Here is a 17,223-nt window from a genome sequence, read left to right as displayed (position 1 = left end):
TAGGAAAACCACAGACCTTTCAAGTGGGCCCTACTGAAAAGGAACTGATGGAATCAGAGCATCAGTTGCCTCCAACTTCCTCTTTTGTGGTGGCAACTGGATCAGATCCAGAGACCATGGCTGAATCTTGATGATTTCATCACATTGAGAACTCAAGGCTAACTGCTGGAGTTGGATGCGGTGATGCAGTATGTGGATGACATAGCCTTTGAGGATGAGCAGCACGGCAGAGAAGTCTTTAGATCAAAACTTATGACTTCTTAGGCAGAGATTCCAGTGAACTTTTCAGTACTGGAACAGATTTCAGAGCCAACAAAGTGCCCAGTTCTGATAAAGATCCTGAGGATGCTGACTCCACTGAGGGAGTTTAGCCCTAAGCCTCCAGTTCCTTGACCCTCTGAGAGAACTGTTCTTTCTCTGGGGACTCAAATTCACTCCCATAGGAAAGCTTTTCATCTGAAAGCTTAGTCAATGCACAGGCCACTACACTGTGAGACATACTGAGGCAAGTCATACAGTATTCATGGTTCTTTGACTGGGCCTTCCTGGTGCTACATTCATTGAACTTTTTAAAAGGAGCCATTGCCAATCGGAACAAGTCTCACCAAGCACTGAGGTAAACAGGAAATCTAAACAAGATCTATTGTTATAACTATCAGTTATTAATATTATTGTACGGTTATTCATATGTTATAGATTGTTTCATGTATTGTTCATATGTTCCATGTAAACTGCCCTGAGCCTCCGGGGAGGGTGGTATATAAATATAAATATAAATATGAATGAATGAATGAATGAATGAATGAATGAATGAATGAATGAATAGCCAGCAGCAAAGAGTGCTAGTTTGGATGTGGAACACCAGCTTGCCTCAGTGGGAAAAGGGAGCACTCCACAACCCAGAGAGAGCTAGGTCTGCCACCCGCAGTCCCATGTGGGACTGCACAGAAGCCACAAAGATGAACACACTCTCCCAAATCATGCTTCTTTTATTAATGCATAATAGCAAACATTTGTTCCAGTACAAGTATCTGTACACGTAACTGGATAGAGCATTAGACACATAACAGCTGCTATATGTGCAATTTCCCAACCTAATCCTGTAGCCAATGTTATGTACATGCAGCCCAGAGTACTCATCGGCTATTCTAGGTAATGAATGGTTTGCTGGACTTACAGGTCTGTGTGTCTGTTCCTGCTTTCCTCTCCCCCATGAATTGATGTTATTCAGAATGTCTGGCCAAAGCTATGCACAGCAGCCCCACTGCTGTATAAGCCTACCGACATTCCGGAGTTCAAATTACCAATTTGGTCTCCAGAATGGAACTGATATATCAGGATCCTCCTCCATTTGTTTGATTTCTGAATCCTGTGCAAAACTTTGTACATGCACACTTTGGCAAAGGTTTTAATTCATTCACATCTTTCCACCTTTGGCATTAAACAAAACACTGCAAACAACCCATCTTATAACACGGAAATATAATTATTTTGTTCAGGAGCACAAGCAACATAAAAAAGAATCTTTAAACAACTGTAACATACAACCACACTACAACTGCATCATTGCGAGATTTTATCGAAGTACATATGTACATCAGTAACAGGAGAAAGGGCTGGGGGAGCGGGAGAAGCAAGTGAACTCAAGGAAGGGAAAGCTACATTTAACTATGCTCCAGTCCTGGAATCAGTGTGAGAAAATGCTCCTAATCATGGCAGAATGCAAGAATAGCAGAATTCAGGGCAGAGCACATCCTCCAAAGAATTATAAAATGGAACTAAGGAAACCTGCACAGAGATAAGAATCCCAAAGACTACCTGGCACAGGTTTGGAAAATGAAAAGTAACTGAATTGCCTAGCACAAGGCACAAGGAACTAGTCTTGCCTTAATAACATTGTAGCTCCTTAACTGGGTCCATATACAATGCCCACTATATTCTAGGGCCAGTTTGAATGAAATAACTGAAGGAATGAAGGGGGAAAGAAAGATGTGTGCACATTGTATTGACCCTCAGTAATGTCAGGGACAAAAGAGCTGCAATTCTGATGCTGAGCTAAACGACTTACAGCCATTGCAGGCAATCTTTTCAGTGAGATCGATAAGTTCCTCGGTCACTTGCAGTAGAAGGTTCTCTCTTTCTGCAGTTCAAACCAAGTTTCTTACGGCCTAAGACACCTTTCCCTTAAAGAAAGTTCTCATCCTGAGTTAAACTGCATATTTTTGCTCTCTGTAAGATTGCTTGAAGCCAAGATTCTGGAATATATTACAAATTTACACTACTGTGAAACATTTCAACTATAATGACCCTGCCCAATCCTCAAAGGATTCCCAAAACTTGAAGTTTGTGAAGGTGCTGAGAATTCTTTGCTAGAGACCTCTAGCACCTCCATGGAACTACAGATCCTAGGATTTCTGTGGCTGGGACTGGAACTGATGCAAGTGTGTAGGGTAGACATGCAGCGCTTCAGGTTGTAAAATGAAAAAGTGATGGGGCTTAAGTTTACTTAGGTGCCACTCCAACCAACCTTAAAAATCCAGCCTTCTAATCCTTCCTAATTTGCACGGAGGATGGCTGTGATTATTTGGCAAGAAGAACGTTAAGAAAATTGACCTATTTCCCTCTCCCTCCTTTCCTGCACTGTATACTGTACATCAAACCCTTCACCCCCCACCCTTTCCATGAAATAAATAAAATTATATTATAAAAATAAAGAATTCTAAAACAATCAACTACCAATGAAAACAGTAAAACAAAATATAAACGTATAATCTAATATCCAGGGGATAAGGGAAAGAAATCCATAACCACCTCAGTCAAATGTCTGGGTTAATAACCTGGGGCCTGAAGAAGGAATAGAGGAAGAAATAGGCATGTACACATACGCAAGAATGTCTACCATTTTGAATTTGGCCTGAAACTATTTGGCCCAAATCTGAATCAAACAAATACTCCTTCACCTTTTCAGATTCAGGCGAATCGATTCACACAAATCTGAAAAAAATATGGGGGTTTTACACACGCGAGTTTCTTCCCTTTCCCAGGCAGCAGAGAATATCTCCACTGTCTGATGAAAGGGAAGAGAATGCCTGACTGTCATTATCAGCTGTTCAATATACCACTCCCTCCACTTCTGCCTTCTCAGGTGCTGCCTTAGAAAGCGGGGGGGGGGGGGATGCATTTAAACAGGCCGAATTGTAGCCGAATCCCAGCCGAATCCCGAATCAGCATTGATTCTGGTACTTTTCAGCTTACCTGAACCGAATCACCCATCCCTAATCAGGAATACAGCTGGGAATTGGTATTCCCTAGAGAGGGGGCCAATACAGAGAAGATGTTCTGTCTGGTGATTCTCTGCCTCTCTTCCCAAAGCAAGTGGCACATTGAAATGGGTCCAAATATATGGTTCAAATTCTCAAGCAGGTATAATTGCATGTGTTCTTCTGCTGTGCTCCAATGCTGAAAGAAGTTCTGAGGAGTCCATTCTATGCCATGCAAAGCCCTACTAGATCTTTGCTTGGCCTTCAAAAACTTTTCACCTTAAAGAAGGGAACAATCTCTCTGTCTCGGGACAGCATTTCTTTGCTCCTCCATCATCAATAAAACAAGATAAAATATATGCATCATTATTAGCTGACACCCCTCATACAGACTCCTTTCATTCCACTAGAGGTGTCCATTCGATTAGCTGAAAACAAAGGCATTGTCTGGCTGACATATTTCACTTCGTTTCAGACGCTTGTATGTGACCATCACCCATGAAACCTGATGCACTCACTTGGGATTCCTGACACCAGCTTCAGAGGCCTCAGCACTCGGACAGCTCTCAGAGTCCGTAGGTCAAACTGGGTTCCAGCTGTAGCCAGAATCCTAATTGCAGGAAGAAGAGACAGAAAAAAAAGGAAATTTTATCAATTGTAAGCTTTTCAGGATGTGAATAGAACCAAGTTACTATAAATATTTGTCTATAGAATCTAATTATGAAAGACCTCAACCCCAGATTATAATAGAAGCAAAAGAGTTGGTTCTTATATGATGCTTTTCTCTACCCGAAGGAGTCTCAAAGCGGCTTACAGTCACCTTCCCTTTCCTCTCCTGACAACAGACCCCATGTGAGGTGGGTAAGGCTGAGAGAGCCTTGATATTACTGTTTGGTTAGAACAGCCCAAGGCTACCAAGCTGGCTGCATGAGGGGGAGCGCGAAATCAAACCTGGCTTGCCAGATTAAAAGTCCACACTCCTAACCATTACACCAAGCTGGCTGCCTGCTCTGGGTTGGGGAATATCTAGAGACATTGAAGGTGGAGCTGGGAGTGGGAGAGATATGGGACAGGAAAGAACCTCAGTGGAATGAAATGCTATGTCCACCCTCCAAAGTAGCCATTTTCTCTAAGGAGAACTGATTTTTGTCACCTGGAGATGAGTTATAATTCCAGGGAATCCCCAGGTCCTACCTGGGGATTGGCATTCATAGATTATAAAATTTCTGGTTCCAACTCCTTCTTCCAACTTCCAACTCCATAGCACTGAATCGGCATCCATTTTTTGTCATCACGGGCCCAGACCATGTATAGTCTTGAAGGTGATTACCAGAACCTTAAGTCTGACCTGGTAGTCAATTGGTAGCCAGTGCAGCTTTTGGAATATGGGCCAGATGTGGACCCTCCAGGGTGTTCCTGTAAGGACCCTGGATGCTACATTCTGTACCAGTTGATGTTTCCAGATCAGGGATAAGGGTAGGCCTGCATAAAGCAAGTTGTAGAAATCAAGCCTAGAGGTAACCTCTGCCTGGATCACTGTAGCTAGGCATTCTGGGGCCAGGTAGGGCACTAGTAGCTTGGATTAGCATAGGCAGAAGAATGCTAATCATGCTACTCTGGTGACCTGCTCCTCACACTCAGGATCCTGGCTGAGTGTGGAACTAACAATTGCACCCCATCCAGGTCTGGCAGTTGCATTTCCTCACCTAGGCCTTTCCTACCAAACCACCGGACCTCCATATTTGAAGGTGTTCAGACGGCTCTACTTGAGCCAGCTCGTCACTGCTTCTGGTGACGATCACGTGAATCAGTTTTACAATCCCCCCTTCCTCTCACATTTCTTTTTGTTCCCTGTGTTCCATACCAGCCGGTATATTTCCTTGGAGAGCACCCAGCTGGGTAAATGGTTTTGGATATCTTTTTTCTCCCTCCCAAGAAATTGGACAGGGATGCTATGTTCTGGGACAGCCAGCACCCTGCTGCATGCTGAGACAACAGGGGATGTTACAAGTTGGGCAGAGAGCCACCTTGCAAGGTCTCTGGAAACTCAGTGAGAGAAAAACCAGGTTTTCAAAAGTGGCTGCTAATCAAAACAGAAAAAAAAAGAAGAAAAAAAATCCAAGAACTTGGTTTGAAAAAGTAAAATACAGTGGCTATCAGAGAGAAGATTGCCAAGGAAAGAAGGAATTGCAGACTACTCTGGGTCTCAAGTAGAAGCATAATGATCCATACATTTCTCATAGGGTTGCACTGTTTGCTCTGGCTGAAGAACAGATAAGGTCTGGGGAAGTCAAACTACGGCCCTCCAGATGTCCATGACTACAATTCCCATGAGCCCCTGATGGCAGTGGCTCATGGGAATTGTAGTCCATGGACATCTGGAGAGCGCAGTTTAACTACCCCTGGAAGGTGAGGGCCAATGGCTGATTCTGGTGATCTATGATATTCTCTTGTATGGATCGATTATCTGCTTTTATTGCTTATAGTTGTCTTTTGTACTTTGTAACGGCCTGTGGCTATACAAGACACTTAAAACTAAATAGAAGCATCAGAACTTGAGGCAAGTAGCCAGTCCTTTCACAGCATGACACCTGTCCCCAGCCAATATGTTTAGTGGTCTATTTTCCACTGATATCATATGCACACACATAGACAGTTTATGCGCTGGGAAATTCACTTTCCCGTGCAGGAGCACAAATCTGGGGCGGATGAGGTGCACCGGGCCAAATGCTCCCCTGTGTGGGTGCAGGAAGAGGTGGGGCAACCTGCCACGACTAAACCTCCAGCCTGCAGACTGGCATGAAACCTCCAGTGCATAAACGGTCATACAGACACACATATATAAAGTACACATGAGCTACTGAACGGATGCTAAAGTAATTTGAAGCTATAACTACCATGCTCAGAGATGTCCTATTTTGAGCTCCCATCCTCATGCCAGCATTTGCTCACTTTCTTCCCCACATTTTAATTGCTCATTTATAAAATATCGGATGCCTGGCAGGAGCTATCACTTCATCCAAAAGTTAATCACCAGACATCCCATCAATGGCACAATTGGTCACCGGTGACTTTCAAGATGAATTTGTCTGAGTCTGCACAGGGAACGCTAACATACTGGGCAAAGGAGGCCACAATTCTACAAGATTAATATTTAAACCTGTCAAAGACGAGATGCATCTAATCCAGTAGTTTATACCAACAGTAACCAGCAGGATGCTTCTAAGAGGCCTACAAGCAGGGCACCAGGGCAAAACCTTTCCTTCCCCTAAGTTTTGCCTTCAGCAGCTGGTATTTAGAGGTGCTCTGGATGACAAAGCTCCATTTGGTTAACTTTAATTTGTACCTCTAAAACCCAAGGGCTGGTCTTCAGGCAGACAGGCAAATCTCCCCAATAGGGTAAGCCCCAGATTCAAATCATAGTTTAAATTATTATTATTATTTGTAGATTAACAACACCCACACAGACACACAAAGCCAGCAGGCAAATCTACAGATGTTTGGACGCTGCATAAAAGCCTTTGAGCAATACTCTAGGTTTCTATAGCAACCCAAATGGCTTGTGGAAAAAGTGACAGAAAGGATCAGGTGAGGAAGAGAAAATGGGACCAGCTCCAAGATGCCTTCCTTGCCTGCTTCTCCCCACTTCTGACCTCGCTGCACTGGAGCAGAGTGACCAGGCAGGAGGGAGTGGGGAAGAGTGTGGAGTCTAAGAGTGAGGGGAGGGTGAGTTGCTATGACTAGGGGAAAGGACAAGTGAAACCGAACACAGACATGGGTAGATGATGAAACAGGTGCTGCCAAAAAGGGGAACGTGGGATCCCCCTTCTCCCACAAGCACTCATTGGGGCCTCCTCTTGTAGTTGTTGACAGACTACTCTTTACCCATGTCTAATCTCCTTTACAAGTCACCTAGGACAATGGTGATGATCTCATCTGTGAATCCCATAAATTAATTCATGGTGTGGGAAAAGTAGTTTCTTTTATCTGCCTTGAATCTACTGCCAAATCAGTTTCGCTGAGTGCTCCAAATTTTGGGGGAGAGAGCAAACTAAAAATTCAGTATCCAGTTCCTTTGCAATTATACATACAGTATTTTAGTCTATTATGTTCTCCCTTAGCTGTCTCTTCTCTAAACTGAAAAGTCTCAAATGCTTTAGCCTTTCCATATATCGAAGGTTTTCCAACCCCTTGATCATGTTGGTTGTGTTTTTCTACACCTTCGCTAGCCCAACAATCTTTTTAAGGAAGTGTGACCAGAACTGTACACAGTATGCACCACTGCTCCCAGCCCAGAAAGACTTCTTCTGAATTCCAGTTTTGTGCAAAAGTACCACACTAAAAATGAATAATCTTCTTGTCAGGTTTAACCAACAACTACTGTACTCAAAGCCAAATTATTGGCCAGAGCTTTTCCCATCTGGCCACAAGACAATACAGCAGCTGGAAAGCTCTTACTCCTAATGCATTCCACTACCCATTCTCTGTGACTTTGCCCTTGATCTATGATTGACTGGCCCAACATACACTCTCAATTTCAAACTTCAGCAATTTTCTGAATAAATTCACCACATTGGCCCACAGAACATACTTCTGGCTGGTTCCAGTTTCTATGCCCAATTCCTATCAGGCAGGTTCTCTAGTTACAAGTCCACACTTGCATGTAGGACTGTAGTACTTCACCCATGGCATTCACAGAGCCATATTCGTGATAACTGTCAATGAAAGGAATGAAACGTATCCCTGGCATGAAACTTATCCATGTTGTAATGCTTGGGGAGTGCCATCACATAACAATATAATGCCTCCACTGTTTGGAGATGTACGTTAAAAATAATCGATACAACCTGCAGATTCACACATGCATAAAAATGCCCATTAGCAGAAGGAAGGAGAAAGGGAGGCAGACATTACAGGTTAAAGACTCAAGAGAAAAACAGGTTTTCATAATGAAAATAAACATCCTGGGAGTTCAATCCCAGCAGCCGGCTCAAGGCTGACTCAGCCTTCCATCTTTCCGAGGTCAGTAAAATGAGTACCCAGCTTGCTGGAGGGTAAACGGTAATGACTGGGGAAGGCACTGGCAAACCACCCCATATTGAGTCTGCCATGAAAACGCTAGAGGGCGTCACCCCAAGGGTCAGACATGACTCGGTGCTTGCACAGGGGATACCTTTACCTTTACCTTTTCCCATAATATGTTTCTACATGTTCAATGACCATAGGAATTAAGTGGGACAGAACATGCTGGCTTGGCTCCTCCTCCTCCTCCTAACTGAATCTACTAGCTCCATCTCCCACATTCTTGCACTTACTTAGGCATAGCACCTGTGCAGTTAACAAGCTCTTTGTAGGCTCTGTCCTGATGGATAAAAACACAGAGCAGGAAACCGTGCTCACCCTGGGGGTGAATATGCAGAGCCAGAGACAGCATATTTGGTCCTGTTCCCACTCCACACGCACTGCTCTGTCCCACAAGGGACATATGCTTCGGATTACAAAGAGAACTCCAAAGTTCTGTACTTGAGGAGAGTGAACAACCGAACCAAAGTGACAGAAATGAAGGTTGTGCAGAAGGAGGAAGTCAGACCAACTGTGTAATGTGAAACAAGCTAAGCGTTGCTGCAACCATGGTTGACTGGTCAACTTGTATCTCCCAAGAGCAGCCTTTTTCAACCTTCTGACAGTGGAAAAGCCCTTGAAATAAACTTCCGTCTTCGAGAACCCCCTGAAGTGATGCCAGCTGGTCACGCATCCCCCTGCCATGATCACTGGAAGTGGAATAACCATCCAGATCCTTCTCCCTTCTTTTGCTCCCCCCCCCCCCACAACTTTAGTGCTACTACGGTGGCTTTGCTTCATGTAGACCGGAAAGAAGGGCAGGAGCTGAGAAGATAGCCCAGACATCCCCCCCCATACCATGCCACAACTGACTCCCTCCCCCTTTGATATTTACACAACAGCCTACCTACCAAGCCCTTGGGCTGGAGGCAGACAGTTCCCTAGTGTGTGGCAAGCCTATATAGGTAGGAGGGGAAAGGCCGCGGACCCCCTTTGGAGCTCCCACGAACCCTTGCCCTGGAGTGTGTGCTGTTGACACTGCTCTGTAGCACAAATCAACAGGAATCATCACATCCCAAACTGAGGCAAACCACATCAATCCAAGAGCTTCTTTTTGTAGTCCACCTGCAGGTTCTCTCTTCCACTTAAACTGGGCCAACTTTATAGGCTTCCAGCTACAAAGACTCCAACATACTTCTAAGTAATCTGTTCCAATGGTTCTAGCACTCTTTTAGGGAGAAAGATTCAGGCAGGTAGCTGTGTTGTTCTTCAGTAATAGAACAAAGTTTGAGTCCAATGGTTCTTTTAAAAACAACAAAGTTTAATTCTGGATAGAAGCTTTCAGCTATCTGAACTTTGTTCATCATAAAGGTGCAACTGGACTCGAACTTTGTTCTGTTCTAGGGACAATGATCTTTTTTTACATCCAGCCAGTCATCTAGAGGTATAGGCTAGAAGACACAGAGATATATTCATTTCCTTCTTCCTTAAGAAAGCTAGCTCTTCGAGTATATGACGCCGCTCTTCTCCCCATCTGCTTCCACAATTGTCTAGCCCACCTCTGAGAAATATAGAAGCATTTCATGACTCTTTACAGGTTACTGGGACCTCATGCGAATAATTCTGCCTAGGTGACAATACATAGCTCCTCCATGGCTGATTCCTGCTCTGTACTGTTACGTGGCAAATAATACCAGCCCCCGAGTGAGAAGAAAGCTGCAATTAACCAAAGGGTTCTGCTAACTTTGTAAAATTCATATATAAATGCCGTCTTTCATTTCTGTGAGCTCCCTTTTTCCCAGCACTCCCACTGGAGCCTCTCAGAAGTGAACGGAGCTGGCAAGGAAACATTATTAAACATTTTTTGAGAGAGGGAGAATGGAAGACATCAAAGGAGCCAAATGACAAGCAGGATCTGGGGGGAGGAAAACTTAAAGGAAATGCTCTCATGAGCACATAAAGCAAAGGAGAGTTAAACAAGGGGGAAAATGACACTGGATAAAAGAAACCAGGAGGCAGAAAAAATTGGGAGGCAAGTTTATACACGACAACCCAATACAAGCAGAGGGGAAAAGGTTTGTGCCCCGACACACCTCTTAATCAAGACTACGTAATTCTAATTACTTTCCTATAGGATGATTATGAAGATAAAACAGATTGTAGTCTTGATGCTTCAGTATTGCCAGATATACTCTAATGATGATGATGATGATGTTATCCGTTCAGTCGTGTCCGACCCTCGGCAATTCTATAGGAAAGTCTTCTCCATGCGCCCCTGTCTCTGACTGCTTCTTTTAACTGGTCATCCCTGGTCATCCCTGTATCAGCTTTGATCGTGTCGAGCCAGCGGATCCTTTGGTGACCACGTTTCCTTTTGCAGCTGACCATGCTGAGCATTTATGATTTTTCTAGCGAGTTTGATCACATGATGTGTCCAAAATAAATGAGCTTTAGCTGTAATATCTTGCCTTCTTATGGCATAGTTGATTTGCTCCTCTCTAAAACTGTCCTGTTGGTAACTTTGGCTGTCCATGGTATTCACAGCATTTGTCTCCAACACGATAATTCGAAAGCATCTATTCTCCTCCTGTCTTCCTTCTTCCTCCAGCTTTCACATTCATAAGTTGTTATGGGGAAGACAACGACGTTGACTAATGATACTCATGACCCAATGTGATATTGGGTCCTTTTAGGAAGACACTTTGCAAGTACAGAAATGCTCTCTTCACTGATGCACAATCTTCAACAAGTTGTCACTCAGTGGCTTTTCTGTCACATTTTTTCACTCCATGTCTAAATTTTTCAGAAGATATGTTTATTTAGCATCCTTCCTTTTGGGATTTCATGGTGGCCTAAGCTAGTCCTTAAATAATAAACATATTAAAATACAGTATACCAACTGTAGTTGTGGTGGGGGGTTAGAAACTCACTCCCAGCTGATCCTCAGAACTGGCTTTGGAACAACTTAGCTGATGCAAACCTATTTGGCAGCTGTTCAACATGGCCAGCAAAAATTGACTATTGAATTATTATCGATGCTGACCACAGTTTGTTGGGCTGCCAAACATGGTCAAGACATCCCTCAATGTCTCAGCTTCCAAAGTATGAAGTATCTTCAAGTATTTAAAAGGATGGAGCAGAGCTGAGCAGAGCTGAGCAGAGTTCCTTCCAATTGCACCTTTGGCCCCGGATTGACAATCGGAGGGACCAATTGGAAGGCGCTCTGCGCCTTCCGATTGGCCCCGCCGCTTGTCAGTTTGGGGGGGCCAATCCCGCGATTTCGATTCTGGACTCGGCCCAACCCAACCCCCCTTAGCCTTTTATACCGCAGAGCTGTATACAGATGATTCTATATTAGTCCCTCAACCAGCCATTGCACTAATGCCAAGCAGCAGTCCTCCCCGTCAGAGGTTTATGTCATAAACAGGACAACACCATCAATGTCATTATCTGGGTCCAGGATTGGAGTGAGAGTTGTTTCAAAAATTACGTTCTTAAGTATGTATCTATCATTTTGCAAGTAGAGAACTAAACATGCAAGATATGAATGGGTAAATATACATATCACACAATATACTCATAAGGAAGTCAGCACTAGTTCCAGTTCTCTGTTTAATGTATGTGTTGGCATTATAAATTGCCAACTCTGGCTTGAGATATTTCTGGAGATTTGGGGGTGGAGCCTGAGGAAGGACTTCAGTAAACTGTAATGCCCTCCGAAGCAGCCATATTCTCCAAGGGAACTGAAATCTGTCACCTGGAGATCAATAATTTTGGGAGATATCTAGGCACCACCTAGAGGCTAACACCCCAGCTACATTTCACTGCTACAGAAGGTTGGAACAACCTGGATAGTATCCAGCCCAAGGTCAGGGCCATCAGTCTCAGATGCTGGGGATGGGAATTAGTGCACAAGATGGAACCCTGGGTTACAACATGCAGAAAACAAGAGGTTCCGCCTCTGTTAACTTGCAAGAGCAGAAAACCAGCATCCTGGTATTTATACCTGGCCAGTCTAGAGGCATTTTATTGCCTGCCTATCACAAGGGCACAATTACTGACAATGGTGTTTGGCTGTATCTGATCTTATAATCTATAACTTATTATTCTACCAGGTACAAAGGAAAGCAATAAAACTGAGAGGGATGTAATGGTAATGATTAGAAAGCTGCAGCTTCTAGCGCCAAGGGACTTGGAGTTATTACTGTGTTGCTTTGATGCAGCATGCTGTCAATTGATGCTGTGGGTTTTATTGGTCCTTGGTGATGAAATCTTCAATGCAGCCTCAGACAACATGCCCATCCCACATGGACCCAAATGTCTGATGCTGGAAGCTAAAAAATTACAACAATGCAAAAGCCTTCTTAACTCTTGTTTCCATTCTGCTCTTCTGCCTGCCTTACAGTCGCACACACACTACCACCACGCCATACCACAATCAGTAACACACAGTAAGGTACCTTACAAAGGATGGAAGAGATTAGGAAGAAAGCATGAGTGTGAAAGTCAGGACATCAGCATTACTATATACCTCCCCAGTCAAACAAAGAAAAAGAAGAACTGGGCACACCAAACCAGAATGTCATACAAGCAAATTCTATAGAATACGCTATTCAGTGTACTGTGATGAAACCTAACAAAAACCAGCCCAAGAACCAAGGTCATAATTTCTGCAATCACACCATGGAGTGCAAATATCAGTGTTGGCTGTAGAATCATAACATTGTATATAGCTATATTTCTAGTCTGTTGGGATGTAAGGCAAAAGTAAAAAGTATGTGAGCAAAGCCAAATGAAATCTCAGAAGCCAATACATCATGCTGCATGGGCCTTAATCAATTCCCTATGACAAAAAGATGCAAAGTTATGCAAAATAAACACACATTTTTTTCCAGTGCGAAGGCCTTATTTATTTACCATATTTATAGTCTACTTTCCTCCTTGAGATTGAAAATGGATTAGTTCATACAATCAATATGAAGAGATGCAGTGGGAAGGTAGACTAATTTGGAAGAGATCTTTACATTTTTGTGTTCTTCTATGTTAAACATCGTGCTAACATTCTAACTTGTCCCAATTAAGCAAAATCATGTACTCAATTGCCTTATGCTACTGGGGTTTTCATAGAGTTACAGTAGAAGTCGTAGCTCATGGAATCAAGCCTTGGAATACATCCTGGAATCAGTCACCAGGATCTCCACTTTTTAATAGTATCTCAGACAAGAGGCCCATAGTCTGAGTCCTGGGAGGGCTGCTGCCAGAGTAGAAAAGACTGTGCTAGATGGACCAGTCACCTTACAATATAAAGCAGCTTCACATGTTCTTGCGGAGCGTCAACAGAGGTAGAGTGCATGAAAAGGATGTATGGATTCCCAAGTTCTCAATTACTTCTTAAAGCAGGGTTGTCAAACATCTAGCCCATCCAGGTTGTCAAACATCTAGTCCATGCCTGTGAGCACCTGGTGCGAGTGAAGAAAGGCAAGAGACTGTGGGTGAGGGGGGAACAGGCAGACACATTGAGGTCTAGTAGCATGTTAGACTAACAAAATGTGTTGCAAGATATGAACTTCATTGGTCTTAAAGGAGATGGCAAACTTACCCCCTCACCCTTGCTGGTGGTCAAGGGGGACCTAGAAACCCTAACTACGACACTAAAAAAACGGGGTCATTCCAGGTCATTCCATTGATGATCAAAGAGTGGTAGTCCCTTAAACAAAAACAATTAAAGGGAAAATGACAACATAAGACTTCAAGTCAACCTCCAGGTTATTTCTGCCACTAAACTGAATACCAATATGCATTTTGGAAAGAGGCAGATGAAATGATAAATAGAAAAGATGCAGAGCATTATAAAGTTTTATTATGGTTTTAAATGTGATTTTATAACATTATATGTGGGATATATGTTGTGAACCACTCTGAGCCTGCTTGTGGGGAGGGACGATCTAGAAAACGAAGGAATAAATTTAATAAAACAAAATTAATTAATTCACAAGTTAAGAATAATGGATTCCCCGGGGCTAAATAGGGACACAGGATTCCTATAGCAGCAGAAAAGAGCAGGAGATCAGTAGCACTTTAAAGACTAACAAAATGCGTGGCAAAATATGAACTTGGTTGATCTTTAAAGTGCCACTGTAGTCCAACTTTGTTTCATCTATTTATTTTTATTGCAGACCAACCTGGCAACCCTCTGAAACAATCTTCAGGGAATATTGGAATTGGGGAAGCTGAGGCTTGGCTAAGGCTAGAGAGCCAGCTTGGTGTAGTGGTTAAGAGTGCAGACTTCTAATATGGTGAGCTGGGTTCGATTCTCCACTCGCCCACATGCAGCCAGCTGGGTGACCTTGTGCTCGCCATGGCCCTGATAAAGCTGTTCTGATTGAGCAGTGATATCAGGGCTCTCTCAGCCTCACCCACCTCACAGGGTGTCTGTTGTGGGGTGAGGAAGGGGAAGGCGACTGTAGACTGCTTTGAGGCTCCTTCAGGTATAGAAAAGCAGCATATAAGAATCTTCTTCTTCCTGCCAACTCCAGGCCGGGAAGTTCTTGGAGATTTGAAAGACTGGCTCATATTTAATTCTCATGGTTCCACCAGCTCCAGGGAAGGTCAAAGCAGGTGAAGAGCTGTGCATCTCTTGGCACCATGTTTTGGCAATGGATTATCTCTGCTCTACATGACTGCTTGGCTTGGGTCCTCTGAGGACAAAGTGGTGGGAGCTCCCTCTTTTTTCCTGCCCACACCAATTCTTACTGTTCGTTTTCTCTCGGCGCACAAACAGCAAATCTACACACACACAAAATGTCCCAATTGCAGAAACTGGAGCGGTGCCCTCCTACAGTCAATCTGATTTCATGGTTTGCAGCCTTCATCTTGGCTGGCAAAAGGCACAGATCGACAAAGAGAAAGAGTGAGCGAAAGACGGAAAAGCTAACTACCGCTGCAAAATGTACCGGCTTCACCAACTGGTCTTCTCACTGCTACTAGTTGTCCTTAGCAACCCCACTGCCTCCCACAAGGTACTGTAGAGGGGGTATCCTCATTTGTCAAGCAATAGTACTCGCAGAAAGATCAAAATAGCCCAATGACTCTTGGCATTCCTGCCTCTGCCCACCACATTCTCATTTTGTTTACTTTTTCTTTATTTCGTTTTGCACAAAATCTATACCCTGCCTTGCCACCCAGAGGCCTCTAAGGTGGCTTGCATGTGAAAATCAAAATAATACAAGAATAACAATTAAAATAGCCAAAGCAAAATCAGCAGGATATGAAGTACCCATTTACCGTATTAGAACATGGTTAGCGGAAGTCAGATTTGCCTGCTCTAACTTAAAGTGGCTCTCTGGGGTCTTAGGCAAGCCTGTTAATCTGCATCTGTGAACTTATACAAGTGCTCGGCCACTGTATGTGTGTAAAGTGCCATCGAGTCACAGCAGATATATGGCAACTCTATAGGGTTTTCACAGCAAGTGAGTAAGCAGAGGAGGTTTGTCGCTGCCGTCTTCCTGCTGGTCTCCCATCCGAATACCAACCCTACTTAGATTCAGAGATCTGACAAGATCCAGCTGTTCAAAACAATTCTGCATCCTAAACGGATCCATAGCTGCCTACTAATAACCTGGGGAAAGAGAACCACAATAAAATAAGAGCCAAGTGAATATGGGGGTGCTTTATAATTGGGCTGCACAGAAGACACTGTCACCGGCAGCCACCCACCTAACTTCCAAAGGTGGCGGGAGCCTAGAGGAAATCCTCAGTTAATGATCTCAGCGTATCAGCAGATTTAATGCAGGAGAAGGTAGTCTTCCTCCTAATTTGGCCCTAAACATTTTAGAAGTCAAAACAAGAACACTGCGTTTAGTCTGGAGGCAATAAGGAAGCCGATGAAGATGCCACTAGCCTGTGAATGCGTTTGCTGCTACATTTAATAGCACCAATCTGCACCAAAACTGATAATATGAGCATAAAATGTGGCAGTGGTTCACCTAATTAATAAGATTTCAAAACTGCAAGACAAACCCTTGGAACTGTGTTCTCAAACGGCTGCTAAGGGAAACAGTAGGCTTCTGTTACCAAGTTGACAGATCCTGTAAGGGAAGGCATTCACGTTATTCCCCGGAGCATTTTTCTTTAGCACGGTGATCCCCAACCACCGGGCCGCAGCCCGGTGTCAGGGCGCAAAAGCCCTGGCACCGGGCCGCAGCTCCCTCTCCCGGCCCCCCCTCCCCCCCACAGTAAGAAACTTCCCAGGTCGCAAGCAAATCGGCCGCAAAAGTGGCCAATTAGCTTGCGGCCCGGCAAGCTTTGTTTTGTGGGAGGGGGGAGAGGGAAGCAGGGCCGCGCATGCGCAGAAAGTGCCGTGCATGCGTATTTGCGGCCGCACATGGCGCAAAAGTGCATGTGTGGCTGCACGGTCGCCCTCCCCACCACCGCTGGTCCGCAGCTTTGGAAAGGTTGCGGACCGCTGCTTTAGCATACTGTGGCACAAAGGCATCAGCGGAGGCCAGAGGAAGCTCCAATGGCTTGATGAAAGGCAGAAGCTGGTCCAGGATAGGGAGGGGCACCTCAGGAGAACATTTGTATGCAAACCCTGCTGGGGTATGGCAAGGCAAAGTAGGGGTTAAGAGAACAACAGGGCTTTGAGAAGATATGTGATATCTAAGAACACCACTCTCAGCTACTGTTTTACTCTGCACAGAGAGTGAATCACATGTGTGTCAGTGTTCCAAAAAGAAATATTATACCAGTGTTTGTTGGGACCACACCTAACAGATTTCCCTTCACCACACAGCTATACTTCATAATTGGTTTTATATAAGAGTGCATTATTCAATAATATTGACCACTGAGGAAGACCCAGTAGGGTCGAAACGTGTTTGGTCTATTTGTGTGCAGTTAGATC

At 44.1% G+C, this 17,223-nt stretch overlaps 1 protein-coding gene across 10 annotated transcripts in view; it reads right to left on the bottom strand.

Annotated features, from left to right (window-relative positions):
* Positions 1-17,223, bottom strand: part of CACNA1B (calcium voltage-gated channel subunit alpha1 B) — a 388,158-nt gene that overhangs the window by 256,797 nt on the left and 114,138 nt on the right. For all 10 annotated transcript variants that reach the window (XR_013225991.1, XM_077306495.1, XM_077306492.1 and 7 more), the window contains exon 4: positions 3,779-3,870. Coding sequence is in view for 9 of the 10 variants with exons in the window: in XM_077306495.1 (XP_077162610.1) it covers positions 3,779-3,870 (92 nt within the window). In the remaining variant the exon portion in view is untranslated. The remainder of the gene's footprint in view (positions 1-3,778; positions 3,871-17,223) is intronic.

Source organism: Paroedura picta, chromosome 12 (assembly GCF_049243985.1).
Source record: "Paroedura picta isolate Pp20150507F chromosome 12, Ppicta_v3.0, whole genome shotgun sequence".
NCBI classification, from domain to species: domain Eukaryota; kingdom Metazoa; phylum Chordata; class Lepidosauria; order Squamata; family Gekkonidae; genus Paroedura; species Paroedura picta.
Note: the sequence above shows the minus strand (reverse complement) of the source record. Positions and strands in the feature narration are given on the sequence as shown.